At 25.1% G+C, this 22,769-nt stretch overlaps 1 protein-coding gene across 1 annotated transcript in view; it reads right to left on the reverse strand.

The window, feature by feature from the left end:
- Positions 1-18,295, reverse strand: part of LOC101241271 (uncharacterized) — a 43,758-nt gene extending 25,463 nt beyond the window's left edge. The window contains exons 1-9 of the mRNA XM_065801131.1: positions 18,192-18,295; positions 17,990-18,073; positions 15,379-15,516; positions 15,043-15,123; positions 8,784-8,850; positions 8,304-8,388; positions 7,991-8,096; positions 7,804-7,869; positions 7,357-7,421 (exon numbers count right to left, since the gene is read on the reverse strand). Of these exons, the coding sequence (XP_065657203.1) occupies positions 7,357-7,421; positions 7,804-7,869; positions 7,991-8,096; positions 8,304-8,388; positions 8,784-8,850; positions 15,043-15,123; positions 15,379-15,516; positions 17,990-18,073; positions 18,192-18,206 (707 nt within the window). The 5' untranslated portion in view covers positions 18,207-18,295. The remainder of the gene's footprint in view (positions 1-7,356; positions 7,422-7,803; positions 7,870-7,990; positions 8,097-8,303; positions 8,389-8,783; positions 8,851-15,042; positions 15,124-15,378; positions 15,517-17,989; positions 18,074-18,191) is intronic.
- Between the last annotated feature and the right edge of the window lie 4,474 nt (positions 18,296-22,769).

Genomic DNA, 22,769 nt, shown 5'->3' on the forward strand with positions numbered 1-22,769 from the left:
TGTAATGATTTTTAATGTGCAAAAACGCATTGTAAACATAGTTGGACCTGCTCTTGCAGCCAACTTTCAACCATTATCACATCGTCGTAATGTTGCTTCTCTTTCTCTTTTCTACAAATACTATAATGGGCACTGCTCGAAAGAGCTAACGTCTCTTGTGCCATCTACTAAAATTCATTCTCGTGTTACTCGTCATTCAATTAAGTGTCACCCTTTTTCTGTGACTGTTCCTAAGTGCTCCAAAAACGCTTATTCGTCTAGTTTTTTTCCTCGAACATCAGCTCTTTGGAATTCGCTTCCTTCATCTTGCTTTCCTGATTCATATAATTTGCAATCTTTTAAATCGTCCGTCAATCGTTATCTTGCTCTACAATCTTCATCTTTTCTCTTACAGTAACTTCCAACTTTAATCTTTAATTAGTGGCTGCTTGCAGCCTTGTTGGAAGCAAAGATGTTTAAAAAAAAAAAAAAAAAAAAAAAAATGTTTATTGATGCATTTTTTGCCATTGAATTCAAAAATTAATTTCAACATAACATTGATAGTTTTTTATTTATGCTTGATTTTATATTTTTTTGATGTGTAAATTTTCTCAAAGTCAGTTTTTGATATAAGTCAGTTGTATCAATCTGTTCTAATAATATAAGGATAATTACATGACATATAAAAATGGCATATGGACAAATTTCTTGTAAAGCTTTTTCTCCAAAATTTAAGGCTTTTACAAATTGTTTTACCGATCCTAGTTTGATATGAAGTGGGGGTAACACATCTTGTCCTGATCACCCATAGGCATTCTAAAATATTTTGCATATGCTATCTGAGGTATGGTACCTTTCACAACCTTATCTAATACATGCTTTTTGCCAATATAATGTTCATATACATAGCAAAACATCATCAGGAGAATTTTAACATCCTCTAGTAGCTATTATGAGAAGAGCAGAACCTACCTAATTGTACCTACCTAATTGGTACAAATATGTATATAATGTGTATATATAATATAGATATTTCGAGTAGCCTGAGTTAGTGTATATACAATATAAATATTTTCGAGTAGCAGAAAGATGTTTTTAAAACAATTTGCTTTGAAGCAAACTTTAAATGTGTATTTGATAATAAGCATGCAAAACATTTTTTATACATTTTATATAAGATTTTATGACGCAGAAATGGAAAACCTCGTATTCGAATATACCTATTAATGGCATATTTTTTAATGTACAATGTATTATTATCTGTCTTGTAACCCACTACTTTTCATTCGCCATCCAAACCTAGGTTGTGAGAGAAGCACACTAATAACCATCTATGAAATGTTTTGTAAGGCACAGACTAAGTAAGGACACTGACCAAGTAAGCTCATATGCTGGCTGGTGCTAAAAATGTTATAACTTTAAAACAGTAGATAATACAGAAAATTTTTTAACATTTTTTTAATTAGCAGGAGATATTATTTATAAACAATAACAAATTTACAGAAGGCAAAATTTTTGTAAAAATATTGTAATATTGTGTTATTTAAATATAAATAAGCCATTAAGTAAGAATACAAAAAACTTTTACCTCTAAAATATTTTTTTAGGTGTTTCCTCAAAAAAAGGTTTTACACTTCAAAACAAAGTTTTAATTATCTGATAATGGTTTTAATAATCTGAATTAATAAAATCAGCAAATGGTGTCCCACAAGGCTCTGTATTAGGACCATTGCTTTTCCTACTTTTTATTAATGATCTTAATACTTTTCTGAAGTTTTCCACTGCTTACTAATTCGCTGATGACACCAATCTGCTTTTAATAAACAATTCACTTAAAAAGATAAACAAAAATATTAACCATGACATAGTGAATCTACTCCAGTGGCTTCTATCCAATAAATTATCACATAATTTCAAAAAAATAATAATCTTTAAATCAAGTCAAACAAAAATAAAAAAGCACCTGAATTTCAGATTAAGTAGTCAAAAAAAAGATCCTGTGAATTTTATCAAGTATGTTGGTATCCAAATTGATTCCAATTTAAGTTTTGCATCCCATCTTAAAGACTTAGCACTGAAACTAAGCAGATTTAACAGTATGTTGGCCAAAATTCAACATTATTTTAATCTTGAAATGCTTCTTAACATATATCATGTTATTTTTGAGTCTCATCTTAAATATGCATGTCAAATATGGAGACAAACCTAATCTCTAACACTTAAAAGATTATCTCACCTCCAAAATAAAGACCTAAAAATAATCTATTTTCAACATTTTAACTCTACCCTAATATCCTCTATTACATATCAAAGATACTTAAATTAAAACACCTTATTCAACACTCCAACTGTTTGTTTGTTTGGAAACAGCAAAATAAAACCTTACCTCCTCCATTTACTGATTTTTTTACTTATATATATAAAAAAATACTCGTTACCAACTTCGATCAGCTAAAAGCTTCAAATTATCTATACCTAAACATGGAACTCTTTGTTATGAACATGAATCGATTTTTTTTATTACTATTAATATCATTGTTATTATTATTATTATTATTAATAGAACTATTACTAACATTATTGTTATTATTATTATTATTATTAATAATAATAGAATTGCTATTTTTATCGTTATTATTATTATTATTATTTTGATTATTATTACCAATAACTGGAGATATTATTTTTATTGCCTATTATTATTAATGATACTTATATTACTATATTGTTTATAATTTTGTTACTGTATATTATTATAACCTACTTCTCTTTTACTGTTATATTTTAATTAGTAATATAAAAGTCTTATATTCTAGATAAATGTATAAAAGTAAATTGAATTTTGTCCTAAATTTATCATACCTCTTACTTAACTATTATTCCATAAAGTTTTTCATTTAAGTATTGTACGTTTTTTTTTCTTTTTCTTATTATGGTGTATTGGTGTATACTTAAAATTAGTATTTGTACTATATGTAAATATTCCATGAAATGTAAAATCTATTTCAGCATACGTTAAATTTGATTTGAATTACCATAATTATTATATATAATCATAATTATCAAAAATAAATAATTTAAAAAAGATTTTTGTAATATATTGTACATTTTACTGTTTATGCTATAAGTTTTTGTATTTTATCCTTCAGCTTACAACTAAATCACTATCTCTTAGAAAAAGAATTACATCATTTTACAGAAAACTGTTCAAATGGTTCACAGTGAATTTAAATTTCAGGGTTCATAAAATTTAAAATCACATGTAAATTTCAGGGCTAATGCTTAAAAAGATTCCCAAGAAAATCCTGAAGAAGTATCATTACATATCAAAATGTCAAGATCTTTCAATTTGGTCCAAGAGAGATATTAAATTTTAATGTTTTCTTAAAAAGCATCCTTGAAACAAGTACGACCATGGTATACAAGTATATTCATTTCACACTAATTATTCTAGAATTATTTAAAATATTCTAATTATTCTAGATAGTAGTTATTAATAATGTGCGTTATGACCATTCACTGTATCAATGTGCATTGTAAACTTTGCTGAATAAAAACTTTAGAACTTTTAAATGCTAAACAAAAATAAAATTTACAAGGTCACAAACTGTGTGATTTCTATGCTAAGCCGTCTGTTAATTGTTATCTAGCTTTATAAATTTCATCTTTTCTCTCCCAGTAACTTCCAATTCTAATAGTGGTTGCTTGGAAGCCTTGTTGGAAGTTGTTTAAACAAAAAGAAGTCTCAAGTATATAAGTATGCAATAAAATAATTCAGTTTAGTTTGTAAATAATTTAGTATGTAAATGAAATGAATCTTTGATTTGCTTAAGACTGTCAAAAGCACATGGTTCTCATGAAAACTGAGACTTGCCAACATTTTTACACTGTCAAAATATACTTTTTTTTATAGAACATGAAACAGCAAGGAAGAATACAGACAATGTTCCTTGCAAGAATTTGAAGAATCTATCAAATCATAACCTGCATGAAAACAATCGAAAAATTATCTCATAAGGTTTTGAATTTATCATATATCATTTTTGTATTTTTCGAGTATCATTTTTAAAGAGGAATTTTGGTCTTATTAACATATTAAAGGAAATTGATAAAACATGTAGCCCTTCAATAGTAAATTATACAATTACTCAAAAATTCAATAGCTTAAAATACTGAAGTCAAGTGCTATTAATTATTGCAATTAAAGAAAAAGTTCTAAAAATCTACTGAAAAATGATTAATTAACACGAACAATGTTAAAATTTCATGCAACTATAAAGCTGCTTAACTTAAGTTTGGAACTCAATCACATTCAAACAACTCTGCTGTTAGTGCGACATTGACTCAGAAAATTAGAAAGAAAAAAGTTTCAAAAATATTTAGAAGTCTGAAGACAAATCACAATAAGTTTTTATTTCTGGATCAAATAAAAGCAAATCAAAGGAATTCAATAACGCGATCGTAGCTCCTTTGATCATGGCTAAAGACTCTGAATTTGTTCTGGATTTGATCCTGCCAATGGAGATTTATCATTTGAAAAGCTTCTACAGTGTTGCTAGAGGCAAGCGAGTGGTCTGCAAAGCTAAACATTCAGATACAGTCTTTCACAGTGGCACAGGAAATGAATGCAGTAAAGAATGTTGAGATACTTAAGAGACATTCATTTAAATGACAGACACCTAGAAAAATCTGACAGTTCAAGTAATCATAACTTTTCTTAACAGTTACTGTAACAAATGATGTTTTCTACTATATTCCAGAATTCATAGAACGCCACAGAATTTTACTTAAATTATTCGGTAAACAGGCAACAAAAGCAATCTATTCAATATTTGAAGATGATTAAAAAAGAATAAAATCTCATAATGATTATGGATCTAAGCAGTGCATTGTCAACTTCAACTACAAACATTTGTTAAATCATAAACAGGGATTATCCTGGTCATATTTTGAAATTTTTTTCTGGAAAACACTTTTAAGATATATCCAGAAACAAAAATACATTTGTGTAACTAAGAATATCTGAGGTGTTTGAAAAGAAATTCATTATTTGTATGCACAAATTGTTATATTATTTAATGTGTTAATATAAATTAATTATTTAATATAAAACAAAATCTTAACATTGTTTACACACAAAAAATGTTTAAATATTTTAATTTTCCAAATAAGTAAAATAACGGCATAGTATTTACAGTGATAAATTTTATTAGGAAATATATGAGATATTTATAGTATTTACAGTGATAAATTTTATTAGGAAATATATGAGATATTTATAGTATTTACAGTGATAAATTTTATTAGGAAATATATGAGGTATTTATAGTATTTACAGTGATAAATTTTATTAGGAAATATATGAGATATTTATAGTATTTACAGTGATAAATTTTATTAGGAAATATATGAGATATTTATAGTATTTACAGTGATAAATTTTATTAGGAAATATATGAGATATTTATAGTATTTACAGTGATAAATTTTATTAGGAAATATATGAGATATTTATAGTATTTACAGTGATAAATTTTATTAGGAAATATATGAGATAAAGAAATTCATTATTTGTATGCACTTATAGCACTTTATATTATTGAATGTGTTATTATATATTAATTATTTAACATAGAACACAATGTTAACATTATGCACATTATTTTAACATAATTTGCACACAAAAAATGTTTAAATATTTCTCAAATTAGTAAAATAGTGGTGTAGTGTTTACAGTGGTATAGAGGAGCAGCTGGATAAGGTTGCAACTTTGAGTTCTCCATAGAAGTTTTAACTTTTTTAAACCCTCCATAGAGAAGTTGTTTTTTATTGTTTTTTTAAAAAAGTTTTATTTCGAAGTAGTTTTATGTTTTTTAACAACTATTGTTGTATATCATTTTATTTTTCAAAGTTTCTTAGAAGTTTCTTTGTAGCTATAAAAAACTAACAAAAAAGATATGAAGTATAAAAAAGATATAGTGTATAAGTAATATATAACTAATATATAAGTATAAGAATTATTATTTAAAACCTGAAATCCTATTTCAAAATTCTCTCAGAAAATTTTTTAAAGTTTTGATGTTGTACTTAGTTACACTAGAATTCATATTACAAATAAGTTTTTTTGGGAACTGTCATAAGGATTAGCACTAAGATTTACAGATTGTGAGATTTTTACTTTGAACTAAAAACATTTTGTAATTAAAGTTTTTATTAAAACTATTTTTCTTTGTAAACAAATTATAAAACAATACTCACACCTGTTTTTGTGTAATGGATTTTGGAACCACATAAAAGAAAACGCATTTTTAAAAATCTCATAAAACTTCACATTATAATTTTTCGCAATACAACTTTAAAGTTTTTTTTGTGCATATAAAAAAGTCTCTTGCAGAAAATAACTCAAAACTTAACGAAATAATTAGGAATTGCTTTTTTAAATGAAATCAAGACAAGTTTTGGCAAATACTTTTACCATTAAGTGCATGTGATTGAAATGATCGATTTACCATACAGGGTTTTAATAGTCTTGATTCAGATGCATTATTAAAAAGTAAAAATGGAGATTTCTAGGACTTGGCAATGATTGTTCAGTTGGGCATCATTTTCCATAACAACTGGTTTCATCAGCATTAAATACTTCATCCAATCAATACCCACTACCTTTGAGAATTTAAAAATATTTTAAAATATTTTAAGGTAGTGAGTATTAAAATATTAAGGTAGTGGGTATAAAATTACCACTTTTAAAATATTTTTAGCAGCTGCTTTGTCTTATTTTCAAAGGAAATTAACTTCCTCTTTGCTTTAGTTTTGCACTTATTTGTAAGTTCTGAAAACTTATATCTAAATAAAAAAAATAACAAACTTATTTTCAATTTATGCATTTTATTGAATCATACCTTACTAGTTCAAAAACATGAACTCACTTTAAAGGACATAAACTAATGTTAGATTTAAAAATGAAACAGTAATATTCTTTTTTCATTCAATCACAGTTTATTTTGAACTTGTCACTTACGCACTTACAAGACAAATAATAGCAACGCGAATAACAGGACATGGGTGATGCAATACTTATCTAATGTGATAAAACATGCACATAAAAAAATTTAAAAAATAAAATGACCAATCAAACTTAATACATATTTATTGACATCTTAGTCAATTATGTTTCAATTTGATTAAAACTTTTACACAAAAAACCCCACACAAAACGAATCGTTCAAATAAAGGATTGAACGTCATAAGTTAGTTATTATTGTTTTCTTATTTAGTAAACAAGATATTGCTTGTTTACTAATTTACTTTTAACTTTATGATTAAAAGATTGTTTTTATTAAAAACTTAGAAGATAAAACTATTAAAACTTGAAACCTTTGAACTGAACAAGAAAACGAATAAATTTTCTTTATAGCATCATCAGACACATCTTTAAAGTCCTAAATAAAAAATAAAACACTTAGTGTGTGCAACCTCAACAAATATAATTACAAAGCGTGTTAAATAAAAACCCTAATATAATTATGAAAAACTGTTTTTGGTAACATGTAATTCAGAACAACCTGCTCCATGTACGCGGCACTAACTCTACTTACAATGGTTATTTTAAGTTAAAATAGTTAAGTTAAAGAATTTGATTGTGAAGGCAAGACTAGGGCTATTTTGCTCTAGAAATATCAAAGACTTTCAATAAAGGCTGGCATGGTGGTTTTCTCAATAAAGTCACTTCATATGGTGTATCTGGGATAGCTTTTAAGATTATTCAATTGTTTATGAACTTGAAATTGTTAATGAATAATTATATAAATTGCAGAAAATTACCAGCGTGATATGAAGAGCAAGACCAATGACAAATTTGTAAAACTTAACATTATGTTGAACAACATCCTATAATGAGAAATTTATAAAATTTTACATTATGTTGAACAACGCCATCCTATAATATATTTATTATTTATCAACTATTTGCAGATAGGTTTATAAATTATTTTAAAAAATAATATCTAACCTGAAAAATCTTTTGGAAAATACATTCAACAATGTCACAAATATTTATCAACCATTCAAAATCATTTACATGCTTAAAAACTAAGTTTTTCTGATTGATATATAACCTGTAATGAGAAAATGCTTTCATGTAATAACATGGCAAAGAAAAAAAAGGAAAAATCTTTAATATAAATTGTCTCCTATTTAATTTAACTGTCATCAAAATTGTATGTACAAAATACAATTAGACAAAAAATTCAGAAAAAAATGAAAATAAAATTTAGAGTAACTTCTAAATAACTAGAACTAAAAATTTATAAAAAAAAAGAAACCTTTTAAACGATTTACAAATAGATGCTGCAGCCATTGCGTCCAAATACAAAAGTACTTTTATTGAATCAAATATTGAATGTAAGACTACATGAAAAATTGTGTAACTTATTGAGTAAATATTTTTTGATTAACACTGAAAAACTTTAAAGGTTTTGCATTATAGAATCCTTTAAAAACCAACATAAAGCTTAACTTAACTTAAATTTTTATTAAAAAAACTTTCAATAAATAATATTAGAAAATCAGGGAAATAAAAATCAGGAATTAAGGAAAAAATAAGAAATTAAAAACTGGATTTTGAGACTAAAATTATTTTAAAACTGTAATTTTCAACACAATATTTCATACTTTTAAACATAATGTAACTTTTTTAGTTTTTATCATTTAAAATTTCATTGACATTTAACTAACAATAAAAAAACACTGCAAGAAATTTCTTCAATAACTTAAAACACAAAATTTAAAAAAATAAAAATTACCATTTGCTAAAACACTGTGTGCATCTTGAAATTGAAAAGACCATCTTTCCACAATACTTATAGCAAGCTGAAATTTATTTTCCATTATTACTTATATTAAAAAAATTTTGTTTTTTTTTATATTGTGGAAAATAACACAAAAAGCCACAGGAGACAAATTACTAAAAAGAGACAAAGTAAGGCATCAGTTGATATAACAATTGTAGGTTATATATATATATATATATATATATATATATATATATATATATATATATATATATATATATATATATATATATATATATATATATATATATATATATATAACCTACAATTGTTATAACAAATGATGCCTTACTTTATGTCTCTTTTTAGTGTGTGTGTGTGTGTGTGTGTGTGTGTGTGTGTGTGTGTGTGTGTGTGTGTGTGTGTGTGTGTGTGTGTGTGTGTGTGTGTGCGTGTGTGTGTGTGTGTATATATATATATATATATATATATATATATATATATATATATATATATATATATATATATATATATATATATATATATGGCCACAGTATCACATACATTTTTTGAAGAAAATTTTTTACTAATGAGTGCATAAAATATTGCTCCTTTTACTATAAAACCATTTTTTGTTATGAAAGTGTTTATGCAGCTCATCTCTAAGTACTGCTAAATTTCATTTTTAGCCTGAATTAATTCAATAAAGTAAAAAAATAAAACTTCTATTGCATGTGTTCTGTTTTTTAATTTATTTGGTTTAATACTAATAATTTCTATTGTTCTTTATATAAACAAACAAACACAAAAATGCCTATTGCAATAAACTCTATGTTGCTTTTTTATAAGCACATGATATTTTTTAATATAATTTATGTTTTACAAAAATACCAGCTTGAATAAAACAACATTTGACAACAAGAAATTTCAAAGATTATGCTAAGATAATAAGAATGATGCCAAACTTTACAATACTTAAAGAAACTTGTTTTGCAATGACTTCCCAATGCAATGATTTTCAAATGCAATGAATTTTTTTAGAAAACCTTTAACATGTTGAATAAGAATAAATATTTGAGAAAACAGAAAACATGTTTAACATGCTGAGTAAGAAATACTATTATGCTATATGCTTATTTCTTAACCAAATATTGACCTACTCTCACCTACTTAATTATAGGGGAGGGTTAATTAGTAAAGGGAAGTAGATGCAATGATAAAAATTCGTGGGTTGTTTTAAATGTTGATATGTAGAGATATCTTGAGTTAGTGCAGATTGGGGGATTGAGTTAGCACAGGGTGATTGGCCATTAAAAACTTATTGTTTCTATAACTTTTTAATTTTTGCATTTGTTTTTAAAACCAAAATATTCTAATACTTTTTATAAAACTTTTTTTTTTTTATTCAATTCACCTTCCTAAGGCTAAGGGGACCACTGCAGTTAAGGATGCTTAAGGAAAAAAAAAGTTTTTTTTCAAATTCAAACAATTAATGGATAATAATTTTCATATTAATTCAACGTAGGGCCAAAACATTAAGATAATCTTGCAGATTTAAATGATTCAATCAGCTTTACATTAGACTATGTAATCGAACTTATTGAAAAAGAAAATATTTATAATATAATTAATTTTATAGATATACCTGTTATTCTTAAAAACAACAAATATATCACAACCAACTTATTCTATAAAGAAACAAAAACCCATGACTACCTAAATTACAACAGCTATCAACCTGATCTTATTAAAAAGTACATGTATGTATAAATATGTGTTTAGATAAGCACTGTGATGTAAATATTATGTATGTTATATATATGTGTATGTATATATATATATATATATATATATACATACATATATATATATATATATATATATATATATATATATATATATATATATATATATATATATATAAGGGTGTCCCAAAATTTCAAAAAAATTTTACTTGATGTTTTTCCCCATTCTACTTGATGTCCAGATTCTAAAAATATAAAATTTTTTAGTTTTACGCTTGTAAAAGTGATAGATGTAAAAATTGAAAAATTGAAAAAAATAAAAATATTTCTAAAATTCCAATTGTTATTACAATATGCATATTACTCCTAGTAAGAAAGCTTGTGATCATTACATTTAATATTTTCTTGTGCTTATTGGAGTAGGCATTCAGTTTTTATTGTATACACAACACATACAAGTGTACACAGTTTACAATACAAGTGTACACAGTTTGCAATATCCAGCCTGGTGCATGCTGAGATTTCAAATTAGAGCTGTGTTTGTTCTTAAAGTTTTTTGTTTAAGATTTGTGTTATATTCTTTTCAAATTTTACTGTGAAATAATATTTACTAACCTCATTTAATTTGTATTAGCTTAAGTATTATTAAACACGATTTTGATAAAATGGGAAGAACTAAGTGTAAAAGAAAAGCAGGTGGAGAAAAGAGAAAGAATTCTATAATTCAGAAATGCATGAACAGGAAAATTCTTTTAAGTATGAAAATTCTGACCCTGAATCTGATAATGAACCATCCTCTGAAGAAGATTATGATAAGGAAAATATCCGACATAAATCTAAACCGAAGGTTTTCATACATATCAGTCCTGAAGAACTGATAGAATGCACAACTACAGCTGTTGCAAGATATAATGTTGGCATAAGACCTCAAACTTCAATAGTAGCTGCTATATATAAAAAAGGTGGTGTGAATCTGGATAAAATCAACTTATCAAGAAGCACAGTCCATAGAAAAAGGTTTGAACAAATTGAAGGATTAGTTGATCAGATAAGGCAGGACATATTTGTTACAAATATGTCCTGCCTTATCTGATCACCTAATCCTTATCTGAAAGGAAAGAACTTTGCTTTAATTTTGATGGAGAACAAGTGAAGCAGATAGAAGAATAGCTGTAAGTGTCACTTCCCCAGACATAGAAGATACAGATGACATACTCTTGGGAGTGATTCAAGCTAAGAGCTCCTAAGGTTGTGATCAAGTTGAAGTTATCCTTAACATGCTTGGATACTATGGTATTACAGATCAAGTTTATGCTATATGTTGTGACACTACACTGTCAAATACTGGGATATTTTCTGGAGCTGTCGCCATTCTTGCCTCCAGCCAAAATGTTCCACTTTTATAGTTTATGTGCAGCAGGTATATATTGGAAGTCATATTTTACACTTCATGGAGGCTTTGACAGGTGAAAAAATAAAGGGTCCAAGAAGAGGTTTGTACACAAGACTGCAAAAAGAATGGCAAGATGTTAAAAAATCTCTGAATACATATATGATTTAGTGAAAATTGATTGGAGTAAACTAGAAGTTGGTTCTCCTCTACATACCACAGCCAGAGCAGCCCTAGAGTTTGGAGAGCAAGCTATTACGTTGGGTACTTTTTCCAGAGGTGATTACAAGGAGCTGTGTGAGTTAATGGTATTTTACCTAGGTGGAGAAGTTACTAACTTCTCTCTTCACCAACCAGGAGCCTGACATGAAGCAAGATTCATGGCAGATGCATTGTATCTTCCTAAACTCACAATGACTTCAAAGATATCTAAAGTCATGACTGAAAAAGAGAAAACCATGGTGGAAACTGCTTCTTTCTTTGTTGCAATCTGCTATACTCCATGGTTTTTGAAAGCATATCTTACTAACAATGCTCCAAAAAATGATCTTAATGCTCTTAAAGAAGTGTTTCATATTAAAGAGCAATATTCAGAGCTGGGACATGACTCAAAAGTCACAAAAGAAAAAGTTTGTACACAAAAGGTATCTTACTGAGGAGCTGGTTTTATTGGCTCTTGCTGATGCTAATTTAGACTATGAAGTAAAGGTAGAGATTTTGAATAGACTGTTGGAGTTTGATGTGCCAAAAAAGGTCGACAAACCCCAACTTCCAACAATACAAAAATCAACTGAGCTGTTTGATCTTGTTGGGCCTCAGAGTTGGGTTCTATTGAAGGTTGCAGATATAGACACCACTGAAGTGGAGAGTTGGGTTGAGGACCAAAACACCCCTAGTCTTGAAAGTTTCATATCATTTGCGAAAAACAGTATGTACGTCAATGATTGTGCAGAGCAAAATATTCAGTTAATTCAAGATTTTGTGAACTCACACAAATCAGAGGACATAAAGCAAAATGTAATGCTAGTTGCAAGAGACAACAGAAAAAAGTTCACAAAGGAGATGACAAAAAAACAACTTAAAACTGTATGAATTACTTGTTAAATAAAGATTTTTTTCCCACTATATATTTTTTGTTCGATTTCTGTCAAAAACCAATATTTACATCTATCTGTTTTAATGCAGATACAAACACTTTTTTGTGATTTTTGGACTTTTATGGTAAAGGAGAATGGGAAAAAACTACAAGTAAGTTGAAATTCAAATATTTTTGAAATTTTTGGGACACCCTAATATATATATATATATATATATATATATATATATATATATATATATATATATATATATATATATATATATATATATATATATATATATGAATATATATATATATATATATCTTTTTTATGAAAAAGCTGTATGCTATAAAGATAAGCAAAACTAGTAAGCATTTGCTGATCTATAAATGCTTTAAAAATATATATGTGTGTGTGTATAAATGCATGTTTAGATAAATCTGACATCACACTGAAATAGCCTGCTGCAAAGGGCTTCAGTACATACATCAACTATCTTATAGACTGCTGTCACAAAAGAGCGCTGTTAGATTGATTAAGCATTTGGGATGGAGCAGCAACCTTTTCTTTTATTATTCGTCATTTTTATTTTTTAATGAAAAAGCTGTATGCTATAAAAATGTGCAAATGAGTAAGCAATTGCTGATCTATATACACTATAGTAGATACATATATCGATATTGATATATATACATACATACATATATATATACATACATTATTTTATCGAAATTTTATTAACAGAAAACAAAATTGTTTATAGTTAATGACAATTTTTTTTTGTATATGTTATTAAACAAAGCATTAAAAAAAAACATAAAAGAAATAAAAACATTTATTTTTATCTCGTGAGCACAAGAATATTTATAAAACTTTTGATTGCAATAAAAAATAACTTACATAAATTTCTATTTAATAAGAAATAAATTAATAAAAAAAAAGTTAAATTTTAATTTATCTTTATTTTTACTTTTTACTATTTTATTTATTGTAGTGATTAATTTTTTCACTTGAAAAAGGCTAACACTTTAGGCTTGAAGCAAAGATTTATTTATATAATTATATAACTTAATTCTAATAAAAAAATATGTGATTTAATTTAAAACTAATTTAATAAAAATGTATAATTTTATTCTGATAAAAAAATATAAATAATTTAGTTTTGATTTAAAAAATATATAGTATAATTCTGATTAAAAAAAAAATTAACTTAACTGACAAATTTATTTGGAAATATTACTAAATGTTGATCAATATTTAAACTTTATTTATTCTTAAAAAAAAATTAGCTCATTTTTATTGCAATTGTTTTTTCGGTTTTCCTTCCTAAACATTTTTTTTTTAATGAGAGAAAATAAACATTCCCTAATAGTAATAATAAAAAATGAATTAAATAATATTTAACTCATTTTGCAGTAATTAATATTATTGCAATAATTTAAAAAAACTTATGTCTTTAAAAATTAAAAAAACAAAGAGAATTTTATGACACCAAATTCATATTAGGCTGATGCGTTCAGCATTTTTTATTCAAAACAAGGTCTGATGTGTGTGTATATATATATATACACACACACACACACACACATATATATACATATATATATATATATATATACATATATATATATATATATATATATATATATATATATATATATACATATATATATATATATATATATATATATATATATATATACACACACACACACACACACATATATATATACATATATATATATATATATATATATATATATATATATATATATATATATATATATATATATATATATATACATATATATATATATATATATATACATATATATATATATATATATACATATATATATATATATATATATATATATATATATATATATATATATATATATATATATATATATATATATATATATATATATATATATATATATATGTATACATATATACACACACACATATATTGAAACAAAAGTAATAGTAGGCTAATGAACTTTATTAGATATAATTTATAATAAAAAAAAGAAATCCTAAAGCAGAAAAATTACTTTTAAACTCTGATAAGAGTTCTTGAACAAAGCAACAATGCGTTGTTTTATCATATTCTCTTCAAGTTGAATACTTGCATCCTAAAATATGAACCTAACAAAGATTAAAATGAAAAAAATAAGAAAAATTTTACAACTTTATTCATGATAACTTTGATTCACAAAAGATAAAACAAATATTCTAATATAAATATTGGTTAAGTTTTTCTTGAGTTAAATCAAGTTGATAGCAACATCAAAAAACTTTTTGGGAGAATCCATCATTATGATCCTTATCCTATCCTTGATCAAAATATATTCTTAAGCAAAATGAAATGAATGGTTAATAAAAATTACCTTACAAAATAAAAAAACAATTGGTAAAGCTTTTAAAGACACACAAACTACTTCAGAGTCAGAACTCTTGCAGTCGAATTGTGATGTATCATCCTCAAGTAATAACTTGTTAACTTGTTCATTACAATCTTCAAACAACTATGAAAAAAAAATATCAAACATAAAATTCTTTTTATTATGACTTCTATGCAGATCTGCAAAACTAGCATTGGATAATACCGCGCGAGTATCTGCACTTGACAGATTTTTCACTAGAGAAGATTAAAATTTTATACTTTTTTATTTCAACAGATTTTGGGTTCTTTATAGCACAGAGAGTTTTGTTTTTTGTAATGTCAACAATAGATATTTAGTGTTAAAATTATAAATATCCAAATATAGTAACCAATGCTAGTTACACGAATCTGCACTATCCCTGACAATATTGTTTTTGATAAGTGTATAAATTATAATAAAAAAAAGTAGTTGGCAAACATTTTCTGATGACAAGTTGTCTGACTCCAAAACAACCAATTAACAATTATTTTTGTTTTTTAGAAAAATTTTTGTATTTTTTGTCCAATAAATTTTGGTTTTAAATCAAAATTAATAGAGACTGTTATAAGGCATTGTGAACATTGCGCTTCATATATCTATGATATGCTTCATATATCTATGATATGAATATTATGTGGAATTTGCATACATTTTTGCACACATTTGCACATATTTGCACATTCATATGCGTTTGTTGTTCCTATTTTAATCAAAAACTTTTTTTTTGTTTTAAATCAAAATAGAAATTTTTGTAATATTAAAACTATTGTTAAACACTGTTATTTAATAATGGGAATCCCAGGATCTTGCTGCTTTTAAAAATCCTAAAATTCTAAGAACCTTTTTGCTTAAAACAAAAAATCCCTTACATCTGGGTTAAGTTATTTAAAATTCTATTTGGTTAAACAAATTGAAGTTTAAGTTTTTTGCAAATTTGACAAATTTTATACCAAACATACGGAGTAGCAAACCTTAACAAGCTTAACACTGAGAAAATGGAATTTCTGATTTCTGGAAAAAGCAATATCTCCAACAGCGTTATTCAAATTAATAGAGCTTATATATACCTTCAAAATAAATTAAAACATCTGGGTTTCAAATGGGATAATGATACTAGCAAAAACAAAATTGCAACACTCCAAAAAACAAATTTAAATGAGCATATATCTCAGTTTCAATTGGTTGCAATAAATTGACTGTGGGATTTATTACTGCCAGTTGTCAACAATAGCCCATTTGTACAATACCTTAACTGTGCCGAAGCTTATATATGGTCTTGAGCTATGCAAATATGATAATAGTTTTCTTAGCAAAATAAATGCTGTTGGAAGAGTCTTAAAATCATTTTTCTGTATCTTGAAGTACAGTAAAAATTACTTGTTTTTTAAAATATTTCAACTATTCTGCCTAGGAACAAAGTAAATCGTTTTATCAGGCTGTTGAAAAAACAAATTTGCTATTCACTGATAATCAATCAATTACAGGCAATACAGAATAAAAAATTCTTTACAAATGAAGTGTTTGAAGTCTGCAACACACTTGGTTTAAACTTTGTCCAGTGCATGATAAATGCACTGGAATAAATAAATTAACCATATCTTATGTTATAAAACCTTCTTACTAAACTTTTCTCTTTTTTCAAATGCAGCGCGTTATTATTATATTTAAAAAAGTTTTTATTTATAAAATTATGCTAGTTTTGAAAAAGTTTTTGAATAAAGTTTTATGTAACAATATAACAATTTTATTTATTTTAAAAAAGTTTCGTAAACAAAACTCAATGTACTTTGTGAACTTAACAATTTGAAAAACATCAAATAATTATTGTTACTCTAGAATGAAGTTCCTTATAATTTAACAGTGTTTTATAACATATGTGTGAATTTTTTAATTTTTTTTAAATTACTAAGATAACATGTTAATATATTTAAAACTCCTAGGTTCAATCTTGTTATCCTAGGATATAAATACACGAGATTACAAACCCTAGATGCGATTGTTTAAAAGAGCAGTTTTTTTAAAACTAAACAGATTGTTTAAACTATATATTATAACTATATAAACTATATATAAACAGATTGTTTATATTTAAAAAGTAATAATAAAAAAAAAGTTGTTAAATATTTGGTACTCGGTTTAAAGGAATTTTTAATTGAATTTGAAAAATGTTTTTTCATAACTTTTTATTATTTTGCTTTTAAATTTTAATTCAGTATTTAAATAAACCTTATAAATAAAGTCTAAAATACTATAAAGTATAAAATACAATCATAGTTGTATTTTATACTTTATTGTACATATAATTTATTTTATTATGTATTTAGAAAAAAATAAAATTTTATTTTATGTATTAAATTTTATTTTATTATTTTAAACTAATATTTATATTTTTACTTCATATATTTATTGTTACAAAAATTTTTAAAAATGTTACAAAAACTTTTACAGTTATATAAACCTTAACAAACACCTCTGATTTGTTTAGATGTCACTACTTCATGTATAATTGTAAAATATTTATTTAAAATTATCTCTTCAAATAATAAAAAATCAAAAGCAAAAAAAAAAAAAAAACCTGCAAATTTTCAATTTTTTTTGGTACACCATCTATAACAGATAACATTTTGATTATATTTTGTAGTTTCGTAATATGATTATCCTGAAAACAAATAAAAAATTATTATCCTGAAAAAGAATTAAAAAAAATAAAATAATAGAATATAAAAATAATAAAAACATGAAATGAAAATAAAAAACAAAAAAACCAAAAAAAGTACCTTTTTGCATTCCATTTGATAAAAAAATTTATTAATCTCATAATTTCATTCTTTTGTCAGTTGTACAAAATAATTTTTATTTGAAAACCTCTGTTAACTAAGTTTTAATATATATATATATATATATATATATATATATATATATATAATATATATATATATATATATATATATATATATATGTATTCAAATGAAAAAATACAACTTTTCATTATTTTAAGTCAAGAAATACAAAAAACAAAAATTAAACAATGCAATGAGATCTAACATCAAAAATTGACTACATCAATGTATTAGTCTAATTTTAACTTGTATCGAATTGAGAAAGGAGAAATTTATTTTGATGTCAATATTTTAATACAATTCTTTCTGTTTAATAAACAGTTGTCTTGAGAGCATAATTTGCACAGTTTGGTTGTTTGTATTGTTTACACAGTTTGGTTGGTTGTATTCTTTACAATGTCTAATAACTTTTCACCAATTATTTTTAGAAGTAAAGTTTGTTTAATTTGCTTTGAAAAAGGAAAAAACTTGAGTAAAATTCAAGACGGAAGTTTTAGTGAGAATTAAAAAGTTTAGGTATTATGGAAAAAAATTAATTTTATTCTGTAAAACCAGGGACCCAAATTTTTAGGATAAACTTGTTCCCAGGCTCCAATCACCATAATTTTCGGCAAAACATTATTTGATAACTCTAGTACCAATATTACAAAATTTCAAGTTTGAAAGCCAATATCACAAAATTTAATCTCTGAAAGTCTGACAAACAGGTAGAACATGGAAGGGAGTGTCGCTACATTAACTAAAGGTTTGGACTGGGGCAGCAATCTTATTTTTTCTTTTTTTTCTGAAAAAGCTGTATGGAATAGAGAAAGCAAAAAAAGCAGTATATATATATACACACACACACACACATTAACACACACTCACCACACACAAGCACAGTGAGAACCAACAACTTTTTATGTGATAAGCATAAAAACCAAGCATAAAACAATGGTTACATGTGAAATAGTTTGTAAATTATTTATATTATTTAATCAAACCTTTTTTTATGCATAAAATTTTTTATATGCGACATAAAAAATTTTGAGAAAAGTAAAAAATCAATAAAATATGTGCAAAGGAATGTTATTCAACTCAGTTTGCTCCAAACAGCAATTAATTGTTTGTTATCCTTTTTGTTTTTGTTATGGTAGAAACTGCTTTTCAATTTCATACTTCCCCACTGTCAATACATTACAATACATTACAAGTAAGGATAAAGCATGTAAAAATAGCCATCACATTACAATACATTACAAGTAAGGATAAAGCATGTAAAAATATCCATCACATTACAATACATTACAAGTAAGGATAAAGCATGTAAAAAAAGCCATCACATTACATTACATTACAAGTAAGGATAAAGCATGTAAAAATAGCCATCACATTACAATACATTACAAGTAAGGGTAAAGCATGTAAAAATCAAATTGACCTTGTGAAAAAGTGTTAAAAGCATAAAACCTTTTAAAAATGTAAACTTTTAAAAGGTTTTATGCAAACCTAAATTTAAAAAACTTTTAATAAACTGGTTAAAGTTTCTTTGTAATTTCTTTAGCTAGTAACATAAATTTTTTTTTCCTTTTATTTATTTAAAAACATAACACACATGCACATATAAAAAACATCAACAAAAAAAAAAACAAAAAAATTGGAAAAATCTTGTTAAAGTGCAATTTTTTTATTTTTAGTTACAAAATGTCACTTTCTACACAGTAAAATCCAAAATTCTTTATAAAATGGTAACTATTTTTAAATTTTTTATACAATTTTGCTTCTTTTGAGAACCAACATGAACCAAATACTTAAAAAAACCTTTTCTTTTTAGCAATTAGGGTCAGGCTGTAAAGTTCAGACTTGAGGTTTGAAAAATGTAACAGAGAACCAATAATATGTTTTAGGAATATGAACCTTTTTTATGAAAGTACGGAATATATGTATATTAGGATGTGTCATAAAACAATATTTTTTGAAAATGCCTGATGATACCCACTATATATATATATATATATATATATATATATATATATATATATATATATATATATATATATATATATATATATATACATATATACATTAGGGTGTGTCATAAAACAACATTTTTTGAAAATGTCTGACCATACTCCTAAATGTGTTCTATGTAATAAATAAATACTAAAATTGAAAATTTTTAAATAAAAATTTTTTTTTAGGGGTTGCTCAAGACCCTTAAACATCAGCCAGGTTTCTAACTTAAATTTCAAAAATAATAATCATTTTATATAGTTTAAATTTTATGGCTTAAAAACTATCGTTTTTAACAAAAAATAAAAAAGTACATATTTTCATAGTTTTTTAAAATAAACTTTTGGAATTTGTGTTTCCATAAATTTTTTAAATAATTTTTATAAAATTTCATTTCTTTTGAGACCCAACATGACATGCTTTTAAAGAACCTTTTTTCAAAATATTAGGGACCCATCTGATGCTTAAGGGTCTTGAGCAACCCCTAAAAAATTTTTTCATTTTAAAATTTTTTAAATTTAGTATTAATTTATTACATAGAACACATTTAGGGGTATCATCAGACATTTTCAAAAAATGTTGTTTTATGACACACCCTAATGTATATATATATATCTATATATATATATATATATATATATATATATATATATATATATATATATATATATATATATATATATATATATATATATATATATATATATATATTTAAACAATTTTAAAATGTATTATATTAAATAGAATGTTCAATGTCCCTAAAAGAACAGAGCAATTACAAATTAGTATAAAATCACTTTACAAAAATTTTTCTTATTTAACACTATGTTTTATTAATAAAGACTTACCAGAAATGAATGATCAAATTAATAAAACTTAAATTTATACCAAAAATTAAATTAAAGGAAGTTGCAAATGTCTTAACTACTTTAAATTTTCACACATTTGTGGACTTTGCTGACACTATTATAAAACAAATTCTTTAGATATGATTATTATGCTTTTTGATAAAAATATTTTTTAAAAGGGGGACTTAATGTAACTATTATTTGAGCTCATTTATTTTTATACTTTTTTAGGAGAAACTTATTTTCAAGCCTGCATTTAGAAATTATTTCTGATTTTTTGTTTGATAAACATTCTTGGTTTGCATTTGTAATTATTTTAAATTTTTCTTGTAGACATAGTATACATTGTTTGAAAATATGCAGGCGCTGTTTTAAGTATGAACCAATTCAGTATAAAATCATCAATATTTTTATCTTTCAACTCCCATAAATATTTTGACAGCATGGTGTATTATGAATACTTTTTATTTTTAAAAGATTGCTTATAATTGGCATAACATTTTTTCCATTCACCCTCTGTTATGCTAATATATTGTTTATCAGGTACATTCTGAGAGGAAACAACACATTTATATACCACATTTTTTGATAAACAACCTCCACTTATTGTTTCCACAATTGTTTTTTTGTTTACAATTACAATTTTTCGTTTAGAGGAATTGAATACATTTTCATTTGAGGAGTTTTGGTTTAGCCTGTTATTAATTGAAATCAGGATTTGTTTTAAAATTTGGGGTGGATGATTTGAGTTAATATTAATATACAATAACTCATCGTTTGGTTTTTTAAAAGACTTTTATAAATTTTCAGAGGTTAAATGTGATATCAAGAAAGTTCACAATTTTTATGTTTATTTTGATTTGAAAGCCAATATTTAAAAACATTTTTTTTAAATATTGGCTTTCAAATCAAAATTAATAGTCACGACAATGGCTTAATAGTAATGCGTAAAAAAGATTTTTTACGCATTACTATTAAGCCATTGTCGTGATAAAGGCCTAAATCATTTATATTGATTATTTTACTTTTTTTTATTTTGTTATTTAGGTGCCCTAAGAAGACCTAATGGCCTTGTCACAGAGCACCGCAGAAGTGCATTTAACTAGGAAGTTCACACCTCCTTCCTTACCGTGACGCAAATATAAGTCCAGTGTTAATTTTGAACCTGGATCTTCTGCTTCTACAGCAAGCGCTCTAACCACTGCACCACGCCCGCACTTACTTAATAATTCTAAAATGTATAGCCCAACAAAATTCACAAATCTCTGCTACGTCATAACTGCCCATTGTTACATTAAAGCAGTCATGTATGTTTTTCTTTTTCCAAGTTTCCTTATTAAAATAAAGTAAGGTTTTTCTACAATGTTTTATTATAAGTATCGTTTCTTTAGGAATAACTGTGTGGCTTTTTGCAAATTCAATTGTTTTATCTAAAATATCTGCATTTATTGAAGGGTAAAAATCATTAATATCAAATTGAATAGATGTTCAGTCATTTTTATTTTTGATTATGGAGAACCAATTTATAACATTAGTGGTATTTTTCCATTGTTGCAAATTTAATTTATTTTTAAGCATAATAATTTTGTCCAATTTTTCTAAAAAAGCATAAGTAATCATTTCCAAAGAATTCTTTTTATAATAGTGTCAGCAAATTCCACAAATGTGTGAAAAT

Source organism: Hydra vulgaris, chromosome 07 (genome assembly GCF_038396675.1).
Source record: "Hydra vulgaris chromosome 07, alternate assembly HydraT2T_AEP".
In the NCBI taxonomy this organism is placed as follows: domain Eukaryota; kingdom Metazoa; phylum Cnidaria; class Hydrozoa; order Anthoathecata; family Hydridae; genus Hydra; species Hydra vulgaris.